General features: G+C 42.0%; 2 protein-coding genes across 3 annotated transcripts; both read right to left on the bottom strand.

Moving 5' to 3' along the window:
- Positions 1-467: 467 nt before the first annotated feature.
- Positions 468-2135, bottom strand: rabif (RAB interacting factor). Its single transcript, XM_079843917.1, has 3 exons — positions 1635-2135; positions 1327-1486; positions 468-1083 (listed from the first exon to the last, which is right to left on the bottom strand). The coding sequence occupies exons 2-3, from the start codon at positions 1471-1473 to the stop codon at positions 835-837; spliced, it is 396 nt and encodes a 131-aa protein (XP_079700043.1). The 5' UTR covers positions 1474-1486; positions 1635-2135; the 3' UTR covers positions 468-834.
- On the bottom strand, positions 2127-19367 carry adipor1a (adiponectin receptor 1a). 2 transcript variants are annotated; one of them, XM_079843913.1, is made up of 9 exons: positions 19223-19367; positions 17650-17723; positions 17347-17553; positions 17139-17252; positions 16688-16859; positions 5962-6148; positions 5671-5858; positions 3378-3571; positions 2127-3284 (listed from the first exon to the last, which is right to left on the bottom strand). In XM_079843913.1, exons 3-9 carry the CDS (start codon positions 17497-17499, stop codon positions 3156-3158), a joined length of 1137 nt encoding a protein of 378 aa, XP_079700039.1. In that variant the 5' UTR covers positions 17500-17553; positions 17650-17723; positions 19223-19367; the 3' UTR covers positions 2127-3155. The 2 variants fall into 2 exon arrangements, with proteins under 2 accessions (XP_079700039.1, XP_079700040.1); XM_079843914.1 differs by having other exon boundaries at positions 17356-17553; positions 19223-19362.
- Positions 19368-19831: the final 464 nt, after the last annotated feature.

Below are 19831 nucleotides of genomic sequence, written 5' to 3'. Positions count from 1 at the left end.
TGTCTAAAATGGTTTTTTTCAAAACAAAACTACAAGACATATTTACCCTATCGCTCTCTCTTTCTCTCTGTGTGTGTGTGTGTGTATATATATATATATACACACACACACACACATAGGGTATGTCTGTTATAGTTTTGTTTCAGAAATGTTATATATATATATATACACATACATAATATACACACACATAGGGTAAATATGTCTATTATCCCTTACAAAAAATAACTGCAGTACATTGAATTAAAACTGCATCATTGCAGTTCTCATGTCTAAGAAAAATGAAATTTTCTACATGTAAAAATGGCAGTATTTTTTTTGTAAGGGGTAGTTTTGTTTTGTAAGAATACCATCTTGGAAATTATATATATATATATACACATATACATACATACACATATACATACATACACACACACATGCACACACACACACACACACACACATTTACAAAAAATAACTCATAACAGCTTAGAATTATATTTTATTTTTTCCGTATAACATTGTGATTCTCTTAAATGGTCAACAATTAATTTTATTTGACAAGCACTGACCTAAATCTCCTCATACACAAAAGGGACTTCATGTGTTCTGAAAACTCTGAGATAATAGAAAAGTCTTGTGTTAAGGAATGTTTAAAATGACCGTCTCCATTCATCTATGGCAGACTATGATGTTAGACATGTGTACATGTTAGCATACAGTTTAGTGAGAATGAAAACATCACAATAAAATAAAAATATAAAAAAATTATTTTTTCTGAATTCTGCAAAGAGCAAAAACAAGACCTATAGTAGTTATAGTCGTCTCCAAACAGTGACTTCAATAAGTGCTCTATTCGTGGTTCACCCGGTCCAATGCCACATAGAAGCTCTTCTTGTCATCCAGGCAATGCCAACCAATGGGTCCAATCTCACAATCCGCACAAATAAGGTACTTCACTTTGCCTACATCTTTTGTGAAACCCACATTCTCAAATGTGTACATGTCATCAACCAGCCAGTGCGCTGTCAATGTGTCCCCATCCAATGTCCCGTCTGACTGACCAATGGAGGTTTTCTTTCTCATTGAAGGCAGAAACAGCTGGTAAATGGAAAGGGGTGTTGCATGGAAAACAGAGGACATAACAGTCTTGAGATAACGTCATCATATTTGTATGTAGTATAACAATTTAAAATTACAAGTCAGTTGTGCAGACATATCATGACTATAATTTTGCTTGCACTTGGTGTAAATTACAATGAATTATCGTGATGTAACGTATGACCCATGCCTGCATTTAAAATGATTTACACAACAAATCTAGTTTCGAAAGAAAAAGGTTACCTCTTTTTCTGCAAACACTGCCATGCCTGGGCAGAGCACCTTAGAAGAACATCTCTGGCACAACACCGATTTCACATTTTTACCATCTTCTGTCACGAGAGAGGGGTCTACAGATCCCTCGGGAGAGGTCTGTTTACTGTCATCCATGTTAGTAAGCAAACTGAAAACAAAACATGCGATCAATCAGAATTTAACATATACTACTTGATTATGGTCAGGCTATCACTGCATCTAATACAGCATTAATACAATTAGTTAGCTAACTGGTTTAAAAATAAAAAAAAACAACTAGTAAGAGGAATACTCGCCTCTAAGTCAGACCATGAGGAAAACTGTCCCTGCAGAAGTCAGATTTGTTAGCCAAATATGGTATTCGAAATGTTGAGTACAAATATGATAATTTAAGTATAAACACAATAATAGACTGCAGTTGGAAAACACTAGCGGACTGGTGTCAGCTACTGCTAATACATGCGCAACTGCTAAAGCAGCCCGGCTAAATACAAGCCACAAATTCGTTCCGCTCAGATATATAACGTTACAGACTCCATTTTCAAACGCAGCAATGCACTAACATGATGGGAACATCCTTTTAAAATATTTGATATATAATTGTATATATTCATCCTGATTTAGATCTTATTTGCAAACAATATCCTGGTTCAGAGAGACAGTTGTATGCAAATGTATAATAATGTAAAACCCCTTCAGGGGTTCAATTTTTAACGTATACAAACCTCCATTTTTACTTCTCGACAATCTCCACCGTATAAATCAACCAAATGAGAGAAACTCAAAGTATGATCCATAAATATTTATTTAAACATTTCACATTTCAGTTAAATGTAAATGATTTACCACCTCTACACGTAACACATGAATATATGGATGTGGTAAAGCCACACAGTTAGCTTATTTAAAAAGGATCAAACACTACTTTTTTACAAACAGCAGTCTGAGAAAGTTCAACAATAAAGGTCAAACTTTTTGTTTGTTATTTATGTAACCTTATTAATAATTTGATTGGATTGCTTGCAAAGTAAATTAACTAGTTATGTTTAAGACTAATGAAAATTTACTACACTGTAGTTTTGGCCCATCTATTTTAAACCTATTTCCAGTGGCCTAAGGCACAGGAATATTCTTATACTTTACAGGAAAGTTTATACTTTACAGACTGCACAGATGTATCCATGCAGAGGCTTTAATAACAATGATATTCAATATCTGTGCTGTAAGGTGCAACAGTTGACCTGTTTACATTTTCATTTGACCTAGAAGTAAAAGTTAAAATTATGAACATGTTCTAAGCAGGTAGATTTTGCCAAAAAAACCCTCAAACCTTTTATTTGCCCTTTGTGCGTTTTCCAGTTATTTTGAAAAAGATGTCAAAGACATCTCTGCGCTATTCAGTAAAGTTTGGGCAATAGTTTGGGTGTGCATCAAATGATGTGAAGAACTGTTCATTTACATTAAGAAAAACGTGTATGCATTATATCATGAGGGGACATCTCTACAGCTCAATGAAAGTGCTTTTCACTACTAAAGAAACGCGTTCAAACTCCAAGAGATTGTGTATAAATTAAAGTTTGACGATAACTAAGGTTATCATGTTTCAGCCTTCGATTACTTGTTCAGCCTACGGTGCCCTTTAACCACACAAAAGCTTTCATCAAATGAAATTTCATGGATTCTTTGTAACAGAATAAAAATGAATAAAAGTCAAAACATCAGGAACAAACTCAAAGGTGAATAAAAACAAATCAAGGAATAAGTATAAATGGGGGCACTACAAATCCTAATTGAAAAGGGATTTGTTTGTAGGGCTCTCAGAGGAGAGTGTCATCAGTGCAGCCTCCTTCAAGGCCATAGCGGAACTCCTGCAGATTGGACACCCCATAGAAATGAATGAAGGCTGCTGCCACCACCAGCACATGGAATATCTGGTGTGAGTGAAACTGAGAAGAGCAAATTAGGTTAGTAAACATCTGCATATCACTAAGAAAATCATTTCTGACTACACCACAAAGGTCAAAAACACCTTAACTTACCCAAATATCACACTTGCCCGGGAAATAGCGCTCCGGGATTCGTGCAGCATACAGTCCAGCACCTGTGATGTACATGGCACCCATTAAATAGAACCAGCCCATCTGTCCAACAGTAGTGGCTTTGACAAAACCCTCCTCGATTGTGAAGTGCATGGTGGGGACAATCCCGCTCAATCCAAGACCCATGAAAACTCCTAAAGAAAACATTTTTCCAAAACAATTTGCCATGAATAAATGCACCATGTTGGGGGTTATAATAATAGTATATCAGTGATACTAAAATAACACTATAAAAAGGTCAGTGGTCTTCCCTTTTGCCAAATAGGTTAGGAAAACTTCAACACCCATAATGCACTGGGCATGTTGCTGTCCAAAGCAAGCGGCAACCTCCCTCAGTTTCTCTTGAAGCCAATACGGAAGGGACTTAAACTGCAATTCATCGACTGGCCGTTAGGGACAGGCTCCAGAAGGGAGAGGAATCTCATTGAGCCCCATGTTAAAATGGCCAACTTTACAGCAGATTTAAACATGTTTACAGCCTGGTACAAATTGTGGTTTTGGTCTATACGGCTAATTTTGCCCTTCATGACAACTGTGAGGGGGGTGATTTTTTTTTATAATTCATTCATTTACATTATATAAAGCATTAAAGTTCTGCATAATTAAGGGCGTGGCCACTTCGAGTGACAGGAGGATAGCCATTTATCTGCTGTCTGTTAGTCATCGCGTCACTTCAGCTCCGCCCACGTCCCGCATTTTTGCCCATTTTCTGTTATCCGGGAGTGACGCGCGATGATGCGCTGCCAAGATGGCAACGGCCATCTCGTCCCTACTTTGCGCTTCAGAACGGCTCATCAGAATCCTATGGGTGACGTCACGGACACTACATCCATATTTTTTTTACAGTCTATGGTCCAAAGCCATTCCCCGTCTGCTATGTATAGGCTTGATGGCAGAGTCCTGCACGGATCTTGTTTGGTGAACCCGCTCCAGCCCCGGCACATTTGTTCAAATTACACCATAGGCAATACAGATGCTTAAATGTCTCTTTTGTCTCTCTTTTATTCAAATTGCGAATAGACTATATATAGAAAGCGAGCCTATCAGTGGGTACCGAATTGAGTCAAAATTGTCTTGGCTATTGGACCTGCCTGTACCTATTGATTCCCAACCCGCACCACTGATGTAAATATTATTCCACCTGTTACATCAAATATTAGTGGTTTGCCTGCGTGCAGGACTCTGCTTGATGGGAGTCAAATACTGCTTTGCTTCAAGTGTTGCTATCTGCAGGTTGGAGTAATGGACCTGACAAAAGGTCTTTATAATTGGTCGTAAAAGCTGCCTGTTAGGGTGTGGGGTAGGTTTAGGGGTTCATTTCTGTTGTAGCAATTCACCTTTCTGCCCATTACTCCACCCCTGTCTCCTTTGCTTTTAGTAGGAAATACTTCTAAGCAGAAAATGGCTGCCCACTACCCCTGGATGTGTGTTCACGGTGTGTGTTAAATACTCCCTGCTGGGTGAAATGCAGAGCACAAATTCGGAGTATGGGACACCATATTAGGCTACACATCACGTCATGTCACTTTTAAACTTTTAGTCATAATAAAGTGACACCACACTGACTACACTTGTATTGTTCCTAGGTGTTCAAAGAGTAAATGTTTAGGGAGCAAGTTATTTTTGGTTTCCAGTGAAGGATCCAGAGCCTTGTAGGCAGTGGCTAAAAGCTGCAAAGAACCGTAAATATGGAGAGAAACTGGATGATAAACAGTGTTTTAGGCCAAGTTTCGCCCAACCCCCCGAAGCAAAACACCGTCACGTACAGGTTAGAAATCTGTGTCCATTCCAGTTTTACCATAATTCTGTTTACATAGTTGATGAGGTGCAATACAATTTTCAGTGATAAACCTACTCCAACAATAACTGTTCTGTTAATAACCTATTGTCAATTTGACTGTCCGTAGATGAGGATAAAATATGGGGAAGTACGATCTGTGGTTTTCACAAAAGCCATAGAGCTGTCAAAAGTCAGCGTTTACATAATGCGGTGGACAAAGAAAAATGTATTTCTCAGTCCAGGAAACACGGAGAAAGAGTAAACACTGTTAGTTTACATGTACTACTGACATTGTATCAATACAAAGCGGGTTGAAAATCCATTCTGTGAAGTTACACTTTAACTTCTATCGTTTGGTACTATATTTCGTCACTTCAGGTTGAATCTTTTAGCATTAAAGATTGGCCTAAAATAAGACAATGTACACGTTATGGCAAATACGTCACTGCCAACCTGCTCTGGTGGGCCTGTGGCGGGGAGTGGAGAAACGGTCCCACTGTGCAACGACAATGGCTGCTATACCCAACACACAGACGATTGTGAGGTAGATGAGACGTGGCTGAGGAGAGCAGTAGAAGGAGTAGTAAAGCCAGGGCACAAAAGAGCCCATGATCAGCAAAGCAATTCCGGAGTAGTCTAGTCTGAGAGAGAGAGCGAAAAAAACAAGAGAAAACAGAGAGATAAGTTGCTTAAAGTCATTTCCACCATGAAATAGTGCAATTAATAACAAGACAATAAACCTACTTGGAGAAAGTGCGAGAGACTTTCTCAGAATGGCAGTAGACAGTGTGAAAAAGCCAGGAGAAGCTGAGGCACAGCACTGCACCCAAGAAGAACATCCCGAACACCACCTTCTCCTGCAAGGGGGCCATGAAGTACATATTGGGCCTCAGCATGGTAAGTGTGCCCAGGCACAAGAATAAGATTAACCCTGTGGAAAAAAACAAATACAATAGGTCAATGCTTATTTCTTGTCAGGATCTTTTAATTTACTAAAAACTATATTACATTTTACAAAATACAAAACTATGACAATGAAGAAATATATTTTTACAACCGTTTAAAAAAAATAAAGTTTAGGATGTGCATACACTTTTTATGTGATGGTTAAATGTTATTTTTGGAATCATTAAATTTAAACCTGACTAAAATGCTATACACGTTTTTTTCTAAATAATACGAAGCCAATCTGAACAAAAAAGTACAGTTCTAAGACAAAAATGATCACTTGACACCAGTGTTATTTTTGTACTAATTAATCATTTGATTTAGCTTTTATTTTTATATTTTCAGTTTTTATTGTAATTTTAGTTTAATTTTGAGATCCACAATAGAGAAAGAGGAGATCGAACAGTCCTCAAGCTCGGGCTCGTACATCGCGGCAGGCTGAATTCTACAGTCTGTGGTGGGATCTAGCACAATCTCTGTGCAGCTCACGGGCGGTGAATTGCTGGGCTTTGGATCCAATGGATCTGGAGCGGGGCTGGTGACAAAGTCCTCAACTGGGCTATTGGTGAATGCCGATTTGTTGTTCACCAGCACCCACTCCACGAAAGCGCCAAAATCATTTTGAGGACCTTCACTGGTTGGTGTGCCTTAGACCGCTCGCTAGCATGGTAAAAAACACAGAGCGAGCGGTCAGGGTAAAGCAAGGCAAGTTTATTTATACAGAACATTTCATACACAATGGTAATTCAAAAGTGCTTTACATATAAAAGGAATTAAAATAAATCACAACCAATCCATAAGAAATAAAAATAACAATAAAAGCAAAGAATCCTGAATCACTAAATTTGGCACCTGTCTGAATGGAGGAGTCAGAGAGCTTTGATGGCACACTAGTAGCAAGACACACTAGTAGCAACTCCCAGCTTCCTAATGACTTTCCAACCCCTTAATGGAGTGGAGTATTCACCCACTGTCTGCCTCTGATGGCTTCCAGTAGCTCCAACCGCTTAATGGAGCGGAGTATTCACCCACTGTCTGCCTCTGGTGCCTCCAACTCCTTAATGGAGTGGAGTATTCACTCACCGTCTGCCTCTGATGGTCTCTGGTACCTCCAACCCCTTAATGGAGTGGAGTATTCACTCACCGTCTGCCTCTGGTACCTCCAACCCCTTAATGGAGTGGAGTATTCACTCACTGTCTGCCTCTGATGGTCTCTGGTACCTCCAACCCCTTAATGGAGTGGAGTATTCACTCACCGTCTGCCTCTGGTACCTCCAACCCCTTAATGGAGTGGAGAATTCACCCACTGTCTGCCTCTGATGGCTTCCAGTAGCTCCAACCTCTTAATGGAGCGAAGTATTCACCCACTGTCTGCCTCTGGTGCCTCCAACTCCTTAATGGAGTGGAGTGTTCACTCACCGTCTGCCTCTAATCGCCTCTGGTACCTCCAACCCCTTAACGGAGTGGAGTATTCACTCACCGTCTGCCTCTGGTACCTCCAACCCCTTAATGGAGTGGAGTATTCACTCACTGTCTGCCTCTGGTACCTCCAACCCCTTAATGGAGTGGAGTATTCACTCACTGTCTGCCTCTGGTACCTCCAACCCCTTAATGGAGTGGATTATTCACTCACTGTCTGCCTCTGGTACCTCCAACCCCTAAATGGAGTGGAGTATTCACCCACTGTCTGCCTCTGGTGCCTCCAACTCCTTAATGGAGTGGAGTATTCACTCACTGTCTGCCTCTGAAGGCCTCTGGTACCTCCAACCCCTTAATGGAGTGGAGTATTCACTCACTGTCTGCCTCTGGTACCTCCAACCCCTTAATGGAGTGGAGTATTCACTCACTGTCTGCCTCTGAAGGCCTCTGGTACCTCCAACCCCTTAATGGAGTGGAGTATTCACTCACTGTCTGCCTCTGATGGTCTCTGGTACCTCCAACCCCTTAATGGAGTGGAGTATTCACTCACCGTCTGCCTCTGGTACCTCCAACCCCTTAATGGAGTGGAGAATTCACCCACTGTCTGCCTCTGATGGCTTCCAGTAGCTCCAACCTCTTAATGGAGCGAAGTATTCACCCACTGTCTGCCTCTGGTGCCTCCAACTCCTTAATGGAGTGGAGTGTTCACTCACCGTCTGCCTCTAATCGCCTCTGGTACCTCCAACCCCTTAACGGAGTGGAGTATTCACTCACCGTCTGCCTCTGGTACCTCCAACCCCTTAATGGAGTGGAGTATTCACTCACTGTCTGCCTCTGGTACCTCCAACCCCTTAATGGAGTGGAGTATTCACTCACTGTCTGCCTCTGGTACCTCCAACCCCTTAATGGAGTGGATTATTCACTCACTGTCTGCCTCTGGTACCTCCAACCCCTAAATGGAGTGGAGTATTCACCCACTGTCTGCCTCTGGTGCCTCCAACTCCTTAATGGAGTGGAGTATTCACTCACTGTCTGCCTCTGAAGGCCTCTGGTACCTCCAACCCCTTAATGGAGTGGAGTATTCACTCACTGTCTGCCTCTGGTACCTCCAACCCCTTAATGGAGTGGAGTATTCACTCACTGTCTGCCTCTGGTACCTCCAACCCCTTAATGGAGTGGAGTATTCACTCACTGTCTGCCTCTGAAGGCCTCTGGTACCTCCAACCCCTTAATGGAGTGGAGTATTCACTCACCGTCTGCCTCTGATGGCCTCTGGTACCTCCAACCCCTTAATGGAGTGGAGTATTCACTCACCGTCTGCCTCTGATGGCCTCTGGTACCTCCAACCCCTTAATGGAGTGGAGTATTCACTCACCGTCTGCCTCTGATGGCCTCTGGTACCTCCAACCCCTTAATGGAGTGGAGTATTCACTCACTGTCTGCCTCTGGTACCTCCAACCCCTTAATGGAGTGGAGTATTCACTCACTGTCTGCCTCTGGTACCTCCAACCCCTTAATGGAGTGGAGTATTCACTCACTGTCTGCCTCTGGTACCTCCAACCCCTTAATGGAGTGGAGTATTCACTCACTGTCTGCCTCTGGTACCTCCAACCCCTTAATGGAGTGGAGTATTCACTCACCGTCTGCCTCTGATGGCCTCTGGTACCTCTAACCCCTTAATGCAGTGGAGTATTCACTCACCGTCTGCCTCTGATGGCCTCTGGTACCTCCAACCCCTTAATGGAGTGGAGTATTCACTCACCGTCTGCCTCTAATGGCCTCTGGTACCTCCAACCCCTTAATGGAGTGGAGTATTCACTCACCGTCTACCTCTGGTACCTCTAACCCCTTAATGGAGTGGAGTATTCACTCACCGTCTGCCTCTGGTACCTCCAACCCCTTAATGGAGTGGAGTATTCACTCACCGTCTGCCTCTGGTACCTCTAACCCCTTAATGGAGTGGAGTATTCACTCACCGTCTACCTCTGGTACCTCTAACCCCTTAATGGAGTGGAGTATTCACTCACCGTCTGCCTCTGGTACCTCCAACCCCTTAATGGAGTGGAGTATTCACCACACCGTCTGCCTCTGATGGCTTCAGGTACCTTCCTCCCCTTAGCTAAAAGCAGACTCTCCTTGCTTTGAGTGAACCCTTGATATTTCTAAGTGACTTGATCCTGATGATCTTAGTTATCGGAGCATATCTGCAACTAGTGAGGTCCTAGGCCAATGAGTGATTTATAAACAAGTAACAGTACTGCAAAAGTAGTGCAAGGACCTGAGGACTGGTGCGATCTGTTCATATTTTCTGATTCTGCTCAGAATCCTGGCAGCAGCTCTTCTATATGACCTGCAGCTGTCTTATGGTCTATTTGGGAAGGCCAGTGAGGACTCCATAACAGTGGTCCACCCTGCTGGTGATGAAAGCATGATGAAACAAGTTTCTCTAAGGTTGTGTGTCCACCAAAGCGTTTTTTCACATGGCTGTAGTATTATTCTAATGGGTGCGCTGCGTTTTTAAAACGCCATGAGCATAAAGATGTGTCTATATCATGCTCGAGCGCTGGGCATTTTTTACCGGTCACCAAGAGTTGAAGAATGTTCAACTTTGAGTAAAACGCAGCGCTCATCACTGTCACTTTTTATCTAGCCATCCAAATCACAATGTAGGAGGGGTGGGACAAATACAACACCGACCAACTGCCACATTCTGCTTGTACAACGTCAACAGATGACAAGAAGCATAATAAAGAAAAAAAAATATTTAAAACAAGAGCCAGAGCAAATACTTTACATTGTATCGGCATATATAGAAACAATAAAGAAACCAATTATCTGTGAAGTGAGATACTAGTAACACTTAAGCGGATATTCCGTATCATAGCAAGCAAAGTGTCTCAACTGAATAAAAAAGAACCCCTGCTGCGCTGCCAAAACGCTCTCAAGCGCCCACAACTAGGCATTTTCAGCTGGCTAAGAACACTTTGGTGGACATGCATGACTGGAAACAAAGCATCTAATTCTTGCAATATTTTGGAGATAAGGGTAGTGCAAAAGGCACATCATGTCTAAAAAGTCTCTCATATGGTCTTCTAGTGAAAGGTGCCTCTGCTCAGGGCACAGGAGTTGTGCAGTAGACAGGTCCATGGGTGAAGGGAGAAAAGGAGGAAAAAAAATGCAGCAAGAATTCTCTTCTGTTTAAGGCCCGTGCCCGGTTGCATAAAGCACCTTAAGTTTTTCCCTCAAGTATGATACTTAAGGGGCGATTTCCCCTTACCTAAGAGAATAACTTAAGGGTGTTGCATTTAATCTCTTAAACGGTTCTCTTAGGTAAGGGAAACATTTAAGTGTTTCACGACAGCGATCCTGGATTCACGTTACAAAAGTCTTGTTGCCATAGATACGCAAAACACTAACACTAAAGCCCCGTTCACACCAGCAAAACGCAAAAAATTGGCGACAGAATGTGGGCGTGTCAAGCGACGTGAGACACGCGACAAAATTTCAGAAATTTAAACTTTATGCAAATGAGAAGCGATTTTCACGAGCGACAACATATAGGAGTGAAGTCTAAAGCCCCGTTCACACCGCCAGCGATGATGTCGCTGCATGTCGCCAGCGCCAGAGATTCATGTCGCTAGTGGGCGTTCCCACTACGGGTTGCCTATAAACGTCATTAGCAGATCACCCTCGTCCTTCCATGCATCACTTTTTCAAAAATGTGTCTCTGTATGTACACAGAGACATATCGTAAAGAACAGGGAAATTGCTAACAGCTAAAATCAACTTCTCCTCCATCTTGACACGACACCGCAGTAGCTGTACAGCAGACGGATCACGTGCACTCCACTGACTTCACTCCTATAGGTTGTCGCTCGCGAAAATCGCTTCTCATTTGCATAAAGTTGAAATTTCTGAAGTTTTGTCACGTCTCGCGTCGCTTGACACGCCCACGTTCTGTCGCCAACGGTCACTGTCGCTCGTGTCGCCGGAAGTCTCCAGCGCTTCATTGAAATGAATGGGATCGTGTCGCTTTGTCGCTGGCGGTGTGAACGGGGCTTAATGCTGCGTTCATACCAAACGTGAATAGAGCGTCAAATTCGTGTCTAGTTTGACACTTGAACTTTGAATGCTATTCGCGCATCCAAAGCGAGATGGACACGTGTAAAAAGCAAGCGTTTGAAGCTAAATTGACGCGCGTGCTTTTGCTCTTATAGTGGTTGTGTGCGGGTGCGAAATTGAAAAATACTTCTGTTATTGTGTCACGAAATGTAGTTTTAAGAGTTGTTCAGTCAAGAATGTAGTTGTTTAAAGCTCAAATCTGTGGTTTATTTGTAAAGATAGCGCCTATTTAAAAATGTTGTGAGATCCCGGCGATCATCGGGAGCTCGCGCTCATGTAACCCGCCTGAAAGAGCCTTACCTCGCCTAGTCCTCCTGACTTTTGCTGCTGGTAAACGAGAAATGTTTAAATACACAATCTATAGCTTCGGTTCTATAATATGAAACATATAATTTTTTTTTTCTGCAACACCCATAACATTTTAAGGGAAACATAAGGGAAACATACACTTAAGGTGCTTTATGCAACCGGGCACTGGTCTTTTGACACGTAGTGGCTGTATATAAAGCGCACAACAAAGGAGTATCTAATAAACAGTCTTTATTAAATCAACAATAGAGAAACATAGGAGATCGAAGAAGAATAAGCAAACAACTAATTTCCATGAATGAGACCGGACAAAGAACTGAACAAAACAGGTAGGAAAAAATAAAAAATATACACAGTGAGGAAAATAAGTATTTGAACACCCTGCTATTTTGCAAGTCCTCCCACTTAGAAATCATGGAGGGGTCCGAAATTGTCATCGTAGGTGCATGTCCACTGTGAGAGACATAATCTAAAAAAAAATCCAGAAATCACAATGTATGATTTTTTAACTATTTATTTGTATGATACAGCTGCAAATAAGTATTTGAACACCTGTCTATCAGCTAGAATTCTGACCCTCAAAGACCTGTTAGTCTGCCTTTAAAATGTCCACCTCCACTCCATTTATTATCCTAAATTAGATGCACCTGTTTGAGGTTGTTAGCTGCATAAAGACACCTGTCCACCCCATACAATCAGTAAGAATCCAACTACTAACATGGCCAAGACCAAAGAGCTGTCCAAAGACACTAGAGACAAAATTGTACACCTCCACAAGGCTGGAAAGGGCTACGGGGAAATTGCCAAGCAGCTTGGTGAAAAAAGGTCCACTGTTGGAGCAATCATTAGAAAATGGAAGAAGCTAAACATGACTGTCAATCTCCCTCGGACTGGGGCTCCATGCAAGATCTCACCTCGTGGGGTATCAATGATCCTAAGAAAGGTGAGGAAATCAGCCCAGAACTACACAGGAGGAGCTGGTCAATGACCTGAAAAGAGCTGGGACCATCGTTTCCAAGGTTACTGTTGGTAATACACTAAGACGTCATGGTTTGAAATCATGCATGGCACGGAAGATTCCCCTGCTTAAACCAGCACATGTCCAGGCCCGTCTTAAGTTTGCCAATGACCATTTGGATGATCCAGAGGAGTCATGGGAGAAAGTCATGTGGTCAGATGAGACCAAAATATAACTTTTTGGTCATAATTCCACTAAACGTGTTTGGAGGAAGAAGAATGATGAGTACCATCCCAAGAACACCATCCCTACTGTGAAGCATGGGGGTGGTAGCATCATGCTTTGGGGTGTTTTTCTGCACATGGGACAGGGCGACTGCACTGTATTAAGGGGAGGATGACCGGGGCCATGTATTGCGAGATTTTGGGGAAAAGCCTCCTTCCCTCAGTTAGAGCATTGAAGATGGGTCGAAGCTGGGTCTTCCAACATGACAATGACCCGAAGCACACAGCCAGGATAACCAAAGAGTGGCTCTGTAAGAAGCATATCAAGGTTCTGGCGTGGCCTAGCCAGTCTCCAGACCTAAACCCAATAGAGAATCTTTGGAGGGAGCTCAAACTCCGTGTTTCTCAGCGACAGGCCAGAAACTGATCTAGAGAAGATCTGTGTGGAGGAGTGGGCCAAAATCCCTCCTGCAGTGTGTGCAAACCTGGTGAAAAACTACAGGAAACGTTTGACCTCTGTAATTTCAAACAAAGGCTACTGTACCAAATATTAACATTGATTTTCTCAGGTGTTCAAATACTTATTTGCAGCTGTATCATACAAATAATAGTTAAAATATAATACATTGCGATTTCTGGATTTTTTTTTATAGATTATGTCTCTCACAATGGACATGCACCTACGATGACAATTTCAGACCCCTCCATGATTTCTAAGTGGGAGAACTTGCAAAATAGCAGGGTGTTCAAATACTTATTTTCCTCACTGTATATGTATATACAGAATCATAATCACGGGAACAAACAGGCACACACTAGGAAACTAGGGGCCTGTTTACACCTGGTATTAAAATGCGTTTTGGTCGATCGGCTCACAAGTAGATGAGATTTCTGTTTACACCTGGTGTTTTAATCTGTCTTTTTCCCCAACTTTCGACCACTTCCCTCCTGATGGTCTATGGGCAGGTAAATGTACGGGCTTTTTCAGATCTTTCGATCTAATTGAGTTTAATCCCTGTCCGGTTAGCACACGTCCCATAATGTTTCCGCATTAGGTAATTGGCGAGAGTAGTCAGTCTTTTGTGGCCGTTTGAACATATTTGACCACATGAACTGGTCAAATGCGTTTTCAACTACCTCTGGAAGTGTTTGAAAGTGGACAAGCTCAAAACATTTTAGACCCCGTTTACACCTGTATTTAAATGTCATCCACTTGTGATCAGATTGACCAAAATGCATCTTAATACCAGATGTAAACAGGGCCTAGGTCACTCAGGCGAACCAGAACAAAGAACTATGAAAACTAAATAAAAACAGAGCATACACGTTACAGTAGCTCCCCTTCCTGGAAGGAGCATCCTCGCGCTGTAAATAGTCCATCTAAGGAGGGAGGGGGCTCTGGGGATGGACGTGAAGCTGGAGAGGGGTGTTACCAAACTAAGGCTGGCAAAACAGCCCATTGGGGAGTGGAGGGTGGGAGGAGCCTGGAGCAGCCAGATGGGAACCCAGAGTCCAGCCAGGACGATGCCCCGTGGCAGAGTCGAGGGAGGGAGGAACCATGGTGAAGATTTTGCTGTTGACACCGGGGGGATGATGGACGAAGAAGGAGCTGCTGGAGGTGGAGACCCAGGTGGAGCTGATGATCCCACACGACATCAATGGCTCTGGAGACGAGCGTCCGAGGTGGAGCCAGGAACCTGAAGGACTTCAGGACTTCAGGCTTCCCTCCATGCCCTTGAACTCCACAAGCAGTCCCTATGTGACACACGGTGTTGCCGGCTCACGCTCCTGGTCAGACTCTCGTGTGGCTCAGGCTCTGGGGCGATGTCTTCGTTCGGTCCTCATTACATGCTCGGGCTCGTACATCGTGGTAGGCTGAATTCCACCGTCTACAGTGGGATCTAGCGCAATCACCATGAAACTTGTGGGCAGTGAATGGCTGGGCTCTAGATCTGATGGATCTGTAGTAGGGCTGGTGATGATGTCCTCAGCTGAGCCGATGGTGAATGTAGATTTGTTGTTCACCAGCACTCACTCCACGCAAGCGGCAAAGTTATCACGAGGACTGTTCACTGGTAGACGTGCCTTAGACCGTTCGCTAGCATGGTAAAAAACACAAAGCGAGCGGTCAGGGTAGTGCGAATGGCACGCCAGGTCTAAAAAGTCCCTCATCTGGTCTTCCAGTGAACAGTCCCTCTGCTTCAGGCACCGGAATTTTATAGCGGACAGGTCCACGGGTGAAGGGAGTAGAAAAGAAAAAAAAAACAGCAAAAATTCTCTTGTTTAAGTTCCGATCTTCTGTCATGTAGTGGTTGTTTTTAGTGGCGCATGTGAGTATATAGTATATAGTGTATATATAGTGGCGCACGATGAAGGAGTCTCTAACAAACACAGTCTTTATTAAATCCACAATAGAGAAACATGAGAAACAGGAGAATGAAGACGAATAAGAGAGACAATGAACAGAACAACAGGTGAACAGAATCATAAATCACGGGAACAAACAGGCACACACACACACACACACACACACACACACACACACACACACACACACACACACACACACACACACACACACACACACACACACACACACACACACACACACACACACACACACACACACACACACACACACACACACACACACACACACACACACACACACACACACACACACACACACACACACCAGAAAAAAGTACAATGAAAACTAAATCAAAACAGAGCATACACATGACAGGTATTAGTATATCTTATTAGGGATGCACTGATACCACTTTTTCCAGAACGAGGCCAATACCGACACTTTCATTTTTGGTGCTCACCTAAATCAAAGGAATATGAATCATATTTGTTGTTTAATTTTTTTTTTTAACAAATTAGTTGTCGAGTACATGAGCGCAGTATCAGCCCTGATACCAATCCTGGTATCGTGCATCCCTATATATTATTATTGATTTTTAATATTAATTCTATATTGCTTTATTTTCATTCAAGTTAGTAATTTTAGTCCTTCAACGTAAATGTATGCATTTTCAGGATGAATTGCCAAGATTAAACACATTTTTCAGTTAATTGCCAAAGCACGTTTCTAATTTCTAAGTTTGTAATCTAAAATGTATATTTTATTTAATTCCAGCCTAATTTAATTGCACAAAATTGATTTGAATAGTGTTAGTTAACAACAACGCTTGACATATCTGACATATCTGTTTTATACTAGATTGTTTTTGGACACTTGGTCATTGTTATACACATTTATAATTATTTAAACAATGTTAAGACAATTTTTTTTTATTTGTTAATATAAAAAAATATTTTAGCATAAGTAAAAGGTTTAACTTGATCTTGCATGGTCTCAAAAAGAGAGCAGTGTTTGTTCTTGTAATTGATCTGCTGAATACGTATTGCACTAAATATATGTATGAGGTGCACAATAGCCACCATTCTCTGTGACGACTCCACACTGTAACCCCAACCTTACCCAACAAATGAGTCCAGATATTCCCCGTCTCTGTGTGGATCCTGAAAATGCTCCCAAAGCAAGCGCGGAACGAGGGCATAGGAGGCCGGTGACCGTGCAGGAGGTAGTCATTGTCTTTTAGCCACTCCGGCAAGACGTGAAATGGAATGACCCTCCAACGGCCCTCCCAGACCTGAAGAAAAGAGATTCAGCATTAACACTTTGTTGTCATGCCCTTCCAAACCTGTATGACTGTAAGATATTTTGAAGAATGTTTAAAATGTTTTTGCCCATGGAATGGAAGTCAATGGAGTCCAAAAACAAAATTGGACCCCATTGGCTTGGGGGGAAAAAACTAAAGTCATACAGGTTTGTGAATGACATGAGGGTGAGAAAATGTTTCATTTTTGGGGAGAAGCATTCCTTTTAATTTCTGTTTAAGATTTAAAGCAGTTGTTTTTGATGATCACACCTTATGCACAAACTCCTCCATCTTCTCCATTGCATGGTGAGCTTGCAGTGGTAGCGTCAGAACCTCACCGACTTCTTCATCCTCCTCTTCATCATCAACAAGATTATTTGCTCCCTGTGGACACAATCAGAGCTCAAAACAAGTCTGCAAGACTTTCTGCTGGCACTGAATATGAAAAACTCTGTAATGCATTCAGATTAATAATTACATGGCTTGCCTCTGACTGGAGTCCTTTGGCTCCTACGGGGCCATTCTCCTCCAGCAGGGGACCCAGCTCCATCAGCTCCACATCGGCTGGGACGTTGCATTCCTCAGTGACCCGGCAGTCCGCATGACTGGCAGACCTGATTTGGCCAGACATAAGTAGACTGCCCTGTGACCCGACCCAAACCTCTGAAGCCTACACTTCAGTTCACTGTGGACCAAAAGCAATACATTCAATCTAAACAAAACTGCCAAAGTCAAGTCATGACAACACCAGTGACCCGTAACAACAGAAGAGACTGCTTACCTCTGACAGGAGCTTTGAACACAGGCAGGTCTAAACCAGCCTCCTGTTTGCCTCTCTATGAAATTGCATTAAGTCTTAGGGAGAAAAAACAACAACTTGGCATCATAATCTCAGTTCAAAATACTGGCTGTTTCAAAGCCTATAAAGGCACATTATAATTTGTGGTTTTTCGAATCATTATCATTCACTACCATGTACTGACTCACTTTTGTCATTCATTGAAATGTTCATAGAGTGCAACTGTTGGGTTCCCAAAATAAAAATCCTATTAATTTTGTTCACAGGGGAATTGATTTTAAAACATTAACTTACAAACCTGTGGAAATTCTTAATCGATTGGTATATGCTTTAGTTGAATCCATCAGTCTGAATTATTTAGGTTATGTTATTGTTATTAGAAGTTTTTGAAAAATAATTGTTCAACAGAGGAATTCCAGGTGAAAAACATCACATTACCCATAACTCTGCAAAGAAATATCCACCAATAAGAGAATTGCTAAAAGCAAATAGTGGCAAAAAAACAATACTTTAGTGAATCCTGAATGACATAATTGACAGTCTCTGTACGCTCTCAAACTACTTAAATATTTGAATAAATAAGAATATTCAGCAATAAACATTAAATATATTGTTTATATATACACATATTTCATAATACTTCAATATTTATCAAGTTTAATTAAATAGGGCCTAGTCATTTGCAATGTTTTGTGGTCTATTGCACTCTATTAAAACCAAACTCTGAGCGTCACTGAACGAGATTGTTCGTGAAGAAGAATCGTGAATGTGTGAAAATGACTGATGATGATGATGATGTACTCATTAATTAGATAAGGGCATTCCTGAAAATCTTAATTTCGAGGCTATAATTGTTGTCTTTTTCATATCTTGATAAAAATAACATGAAATAACTGTGTACAGCATAATAAGCCTTATAAAACGACTGGGTGTTGTTTGTTGTCATTGACTCGTCCACTCAATCGATTACATGCGGAAAGAGCCACTGAACGAATCAGTTTTTTTTATCTGCTTTAAAAGATTCGAGTCACTGTGATGAATCAAAAATATTCACCGCTAATTCGAATCGAACCTTCGAATGCAAATTTGATTCCAAATACGTCTAGAGAGGAGGCTTAGTGGATCTCGAATCAAAACCGCAATAACTAACACATCTCTCTATATGAAGGCATCATCACACAGCTCGTACCTACGACTAACGGTAATTAGCCTGCTAGCTAACAAGGGGCTTTAAATGTTAGAGGACGGGCAGCCAAAACACCGGCACACGTCACGATCAACACTTACAAAATCATCATACATAACATAGCAACAATGCTACAACAACAACTACTACTATATTATTCGCAAAAATGCTCCAAACAACGATTCATTAGGACGAAAATAAGCGCTTTGAAAACCCCAACGCTATTTTATTAGAGCAGGTTAGCATTGAGACACAGGAACCGCTACGCACCTCTTAACTACTGTGTCTGGATGCGTTTACAGCAATATATAACTCACAATTTTGCCTTAGCGTTGTAATAATTATGTTTTTTATCGTGCAGAAGGTTACCTGGTTTCCAGAACTGCTCTTTAATAAATTTTATCTCTTCCGGACGGCCACCAAACACCAGCAGGATGGAGAAAGAGTTGAAAGCTGCTGTGTGTCAGACGGCGAGTTCAAACTGGCTCTGTTGTCTTTGAAAAAACACCGCAGTGGCGCTGCCTGCTGGTGAGATATGGTGCTGCAATGTATTTGGTAAAACCCCCGCAGCGCTCTTTAGGGGCACTAACCCATTTATTTGATGGTTCTTGTTGTGAATGGTTGCACATTTAGAGCTGTAATCTCCACTCTGCAGCAGGTGATTTACTTTATTGTGAAATACCAGGTAGTGACGGTTGTACTGAGGATTGCAACGGAAAATACTGAAGCGTTTTACAACACTGCAGCGTGTTTGTGTGATGGTCACATTTATCCGGCACGTGCTGGCAGCATTTAGGAAGATAAAAACGGAGATGGGAGTATTTTTTGTTAAACCAGCTGGCCTTGGCCTTATCTCCTATAATCCCCAATCCTCGTCAGTCTTTATAATCTCAGTCAATGCAAAAGTGAGCATCCCACAGCCAAAACATAAATACTATCCTCAGATATGGCCGTGTAATGTCGAGGGGAAAACAATTA

The sequence above is a fragment of the Gobio gobio genome (genome assembly GCF_949357685.1).
Source record: "Gobio gobio genome assembly, chromosome: 19".
Classification (NCBI taxonomy): Eukaryota; Metazoa; Chordata; class Actinopteri; order Cypriniformes; family Gobionidae; genus Gobio; species Gobio gobio.
The sequence above is the reverse complement of the archived record's forward strand: the minus strand, read 5'-3'. Positions and strand labels throughout refer to the sequence as shown.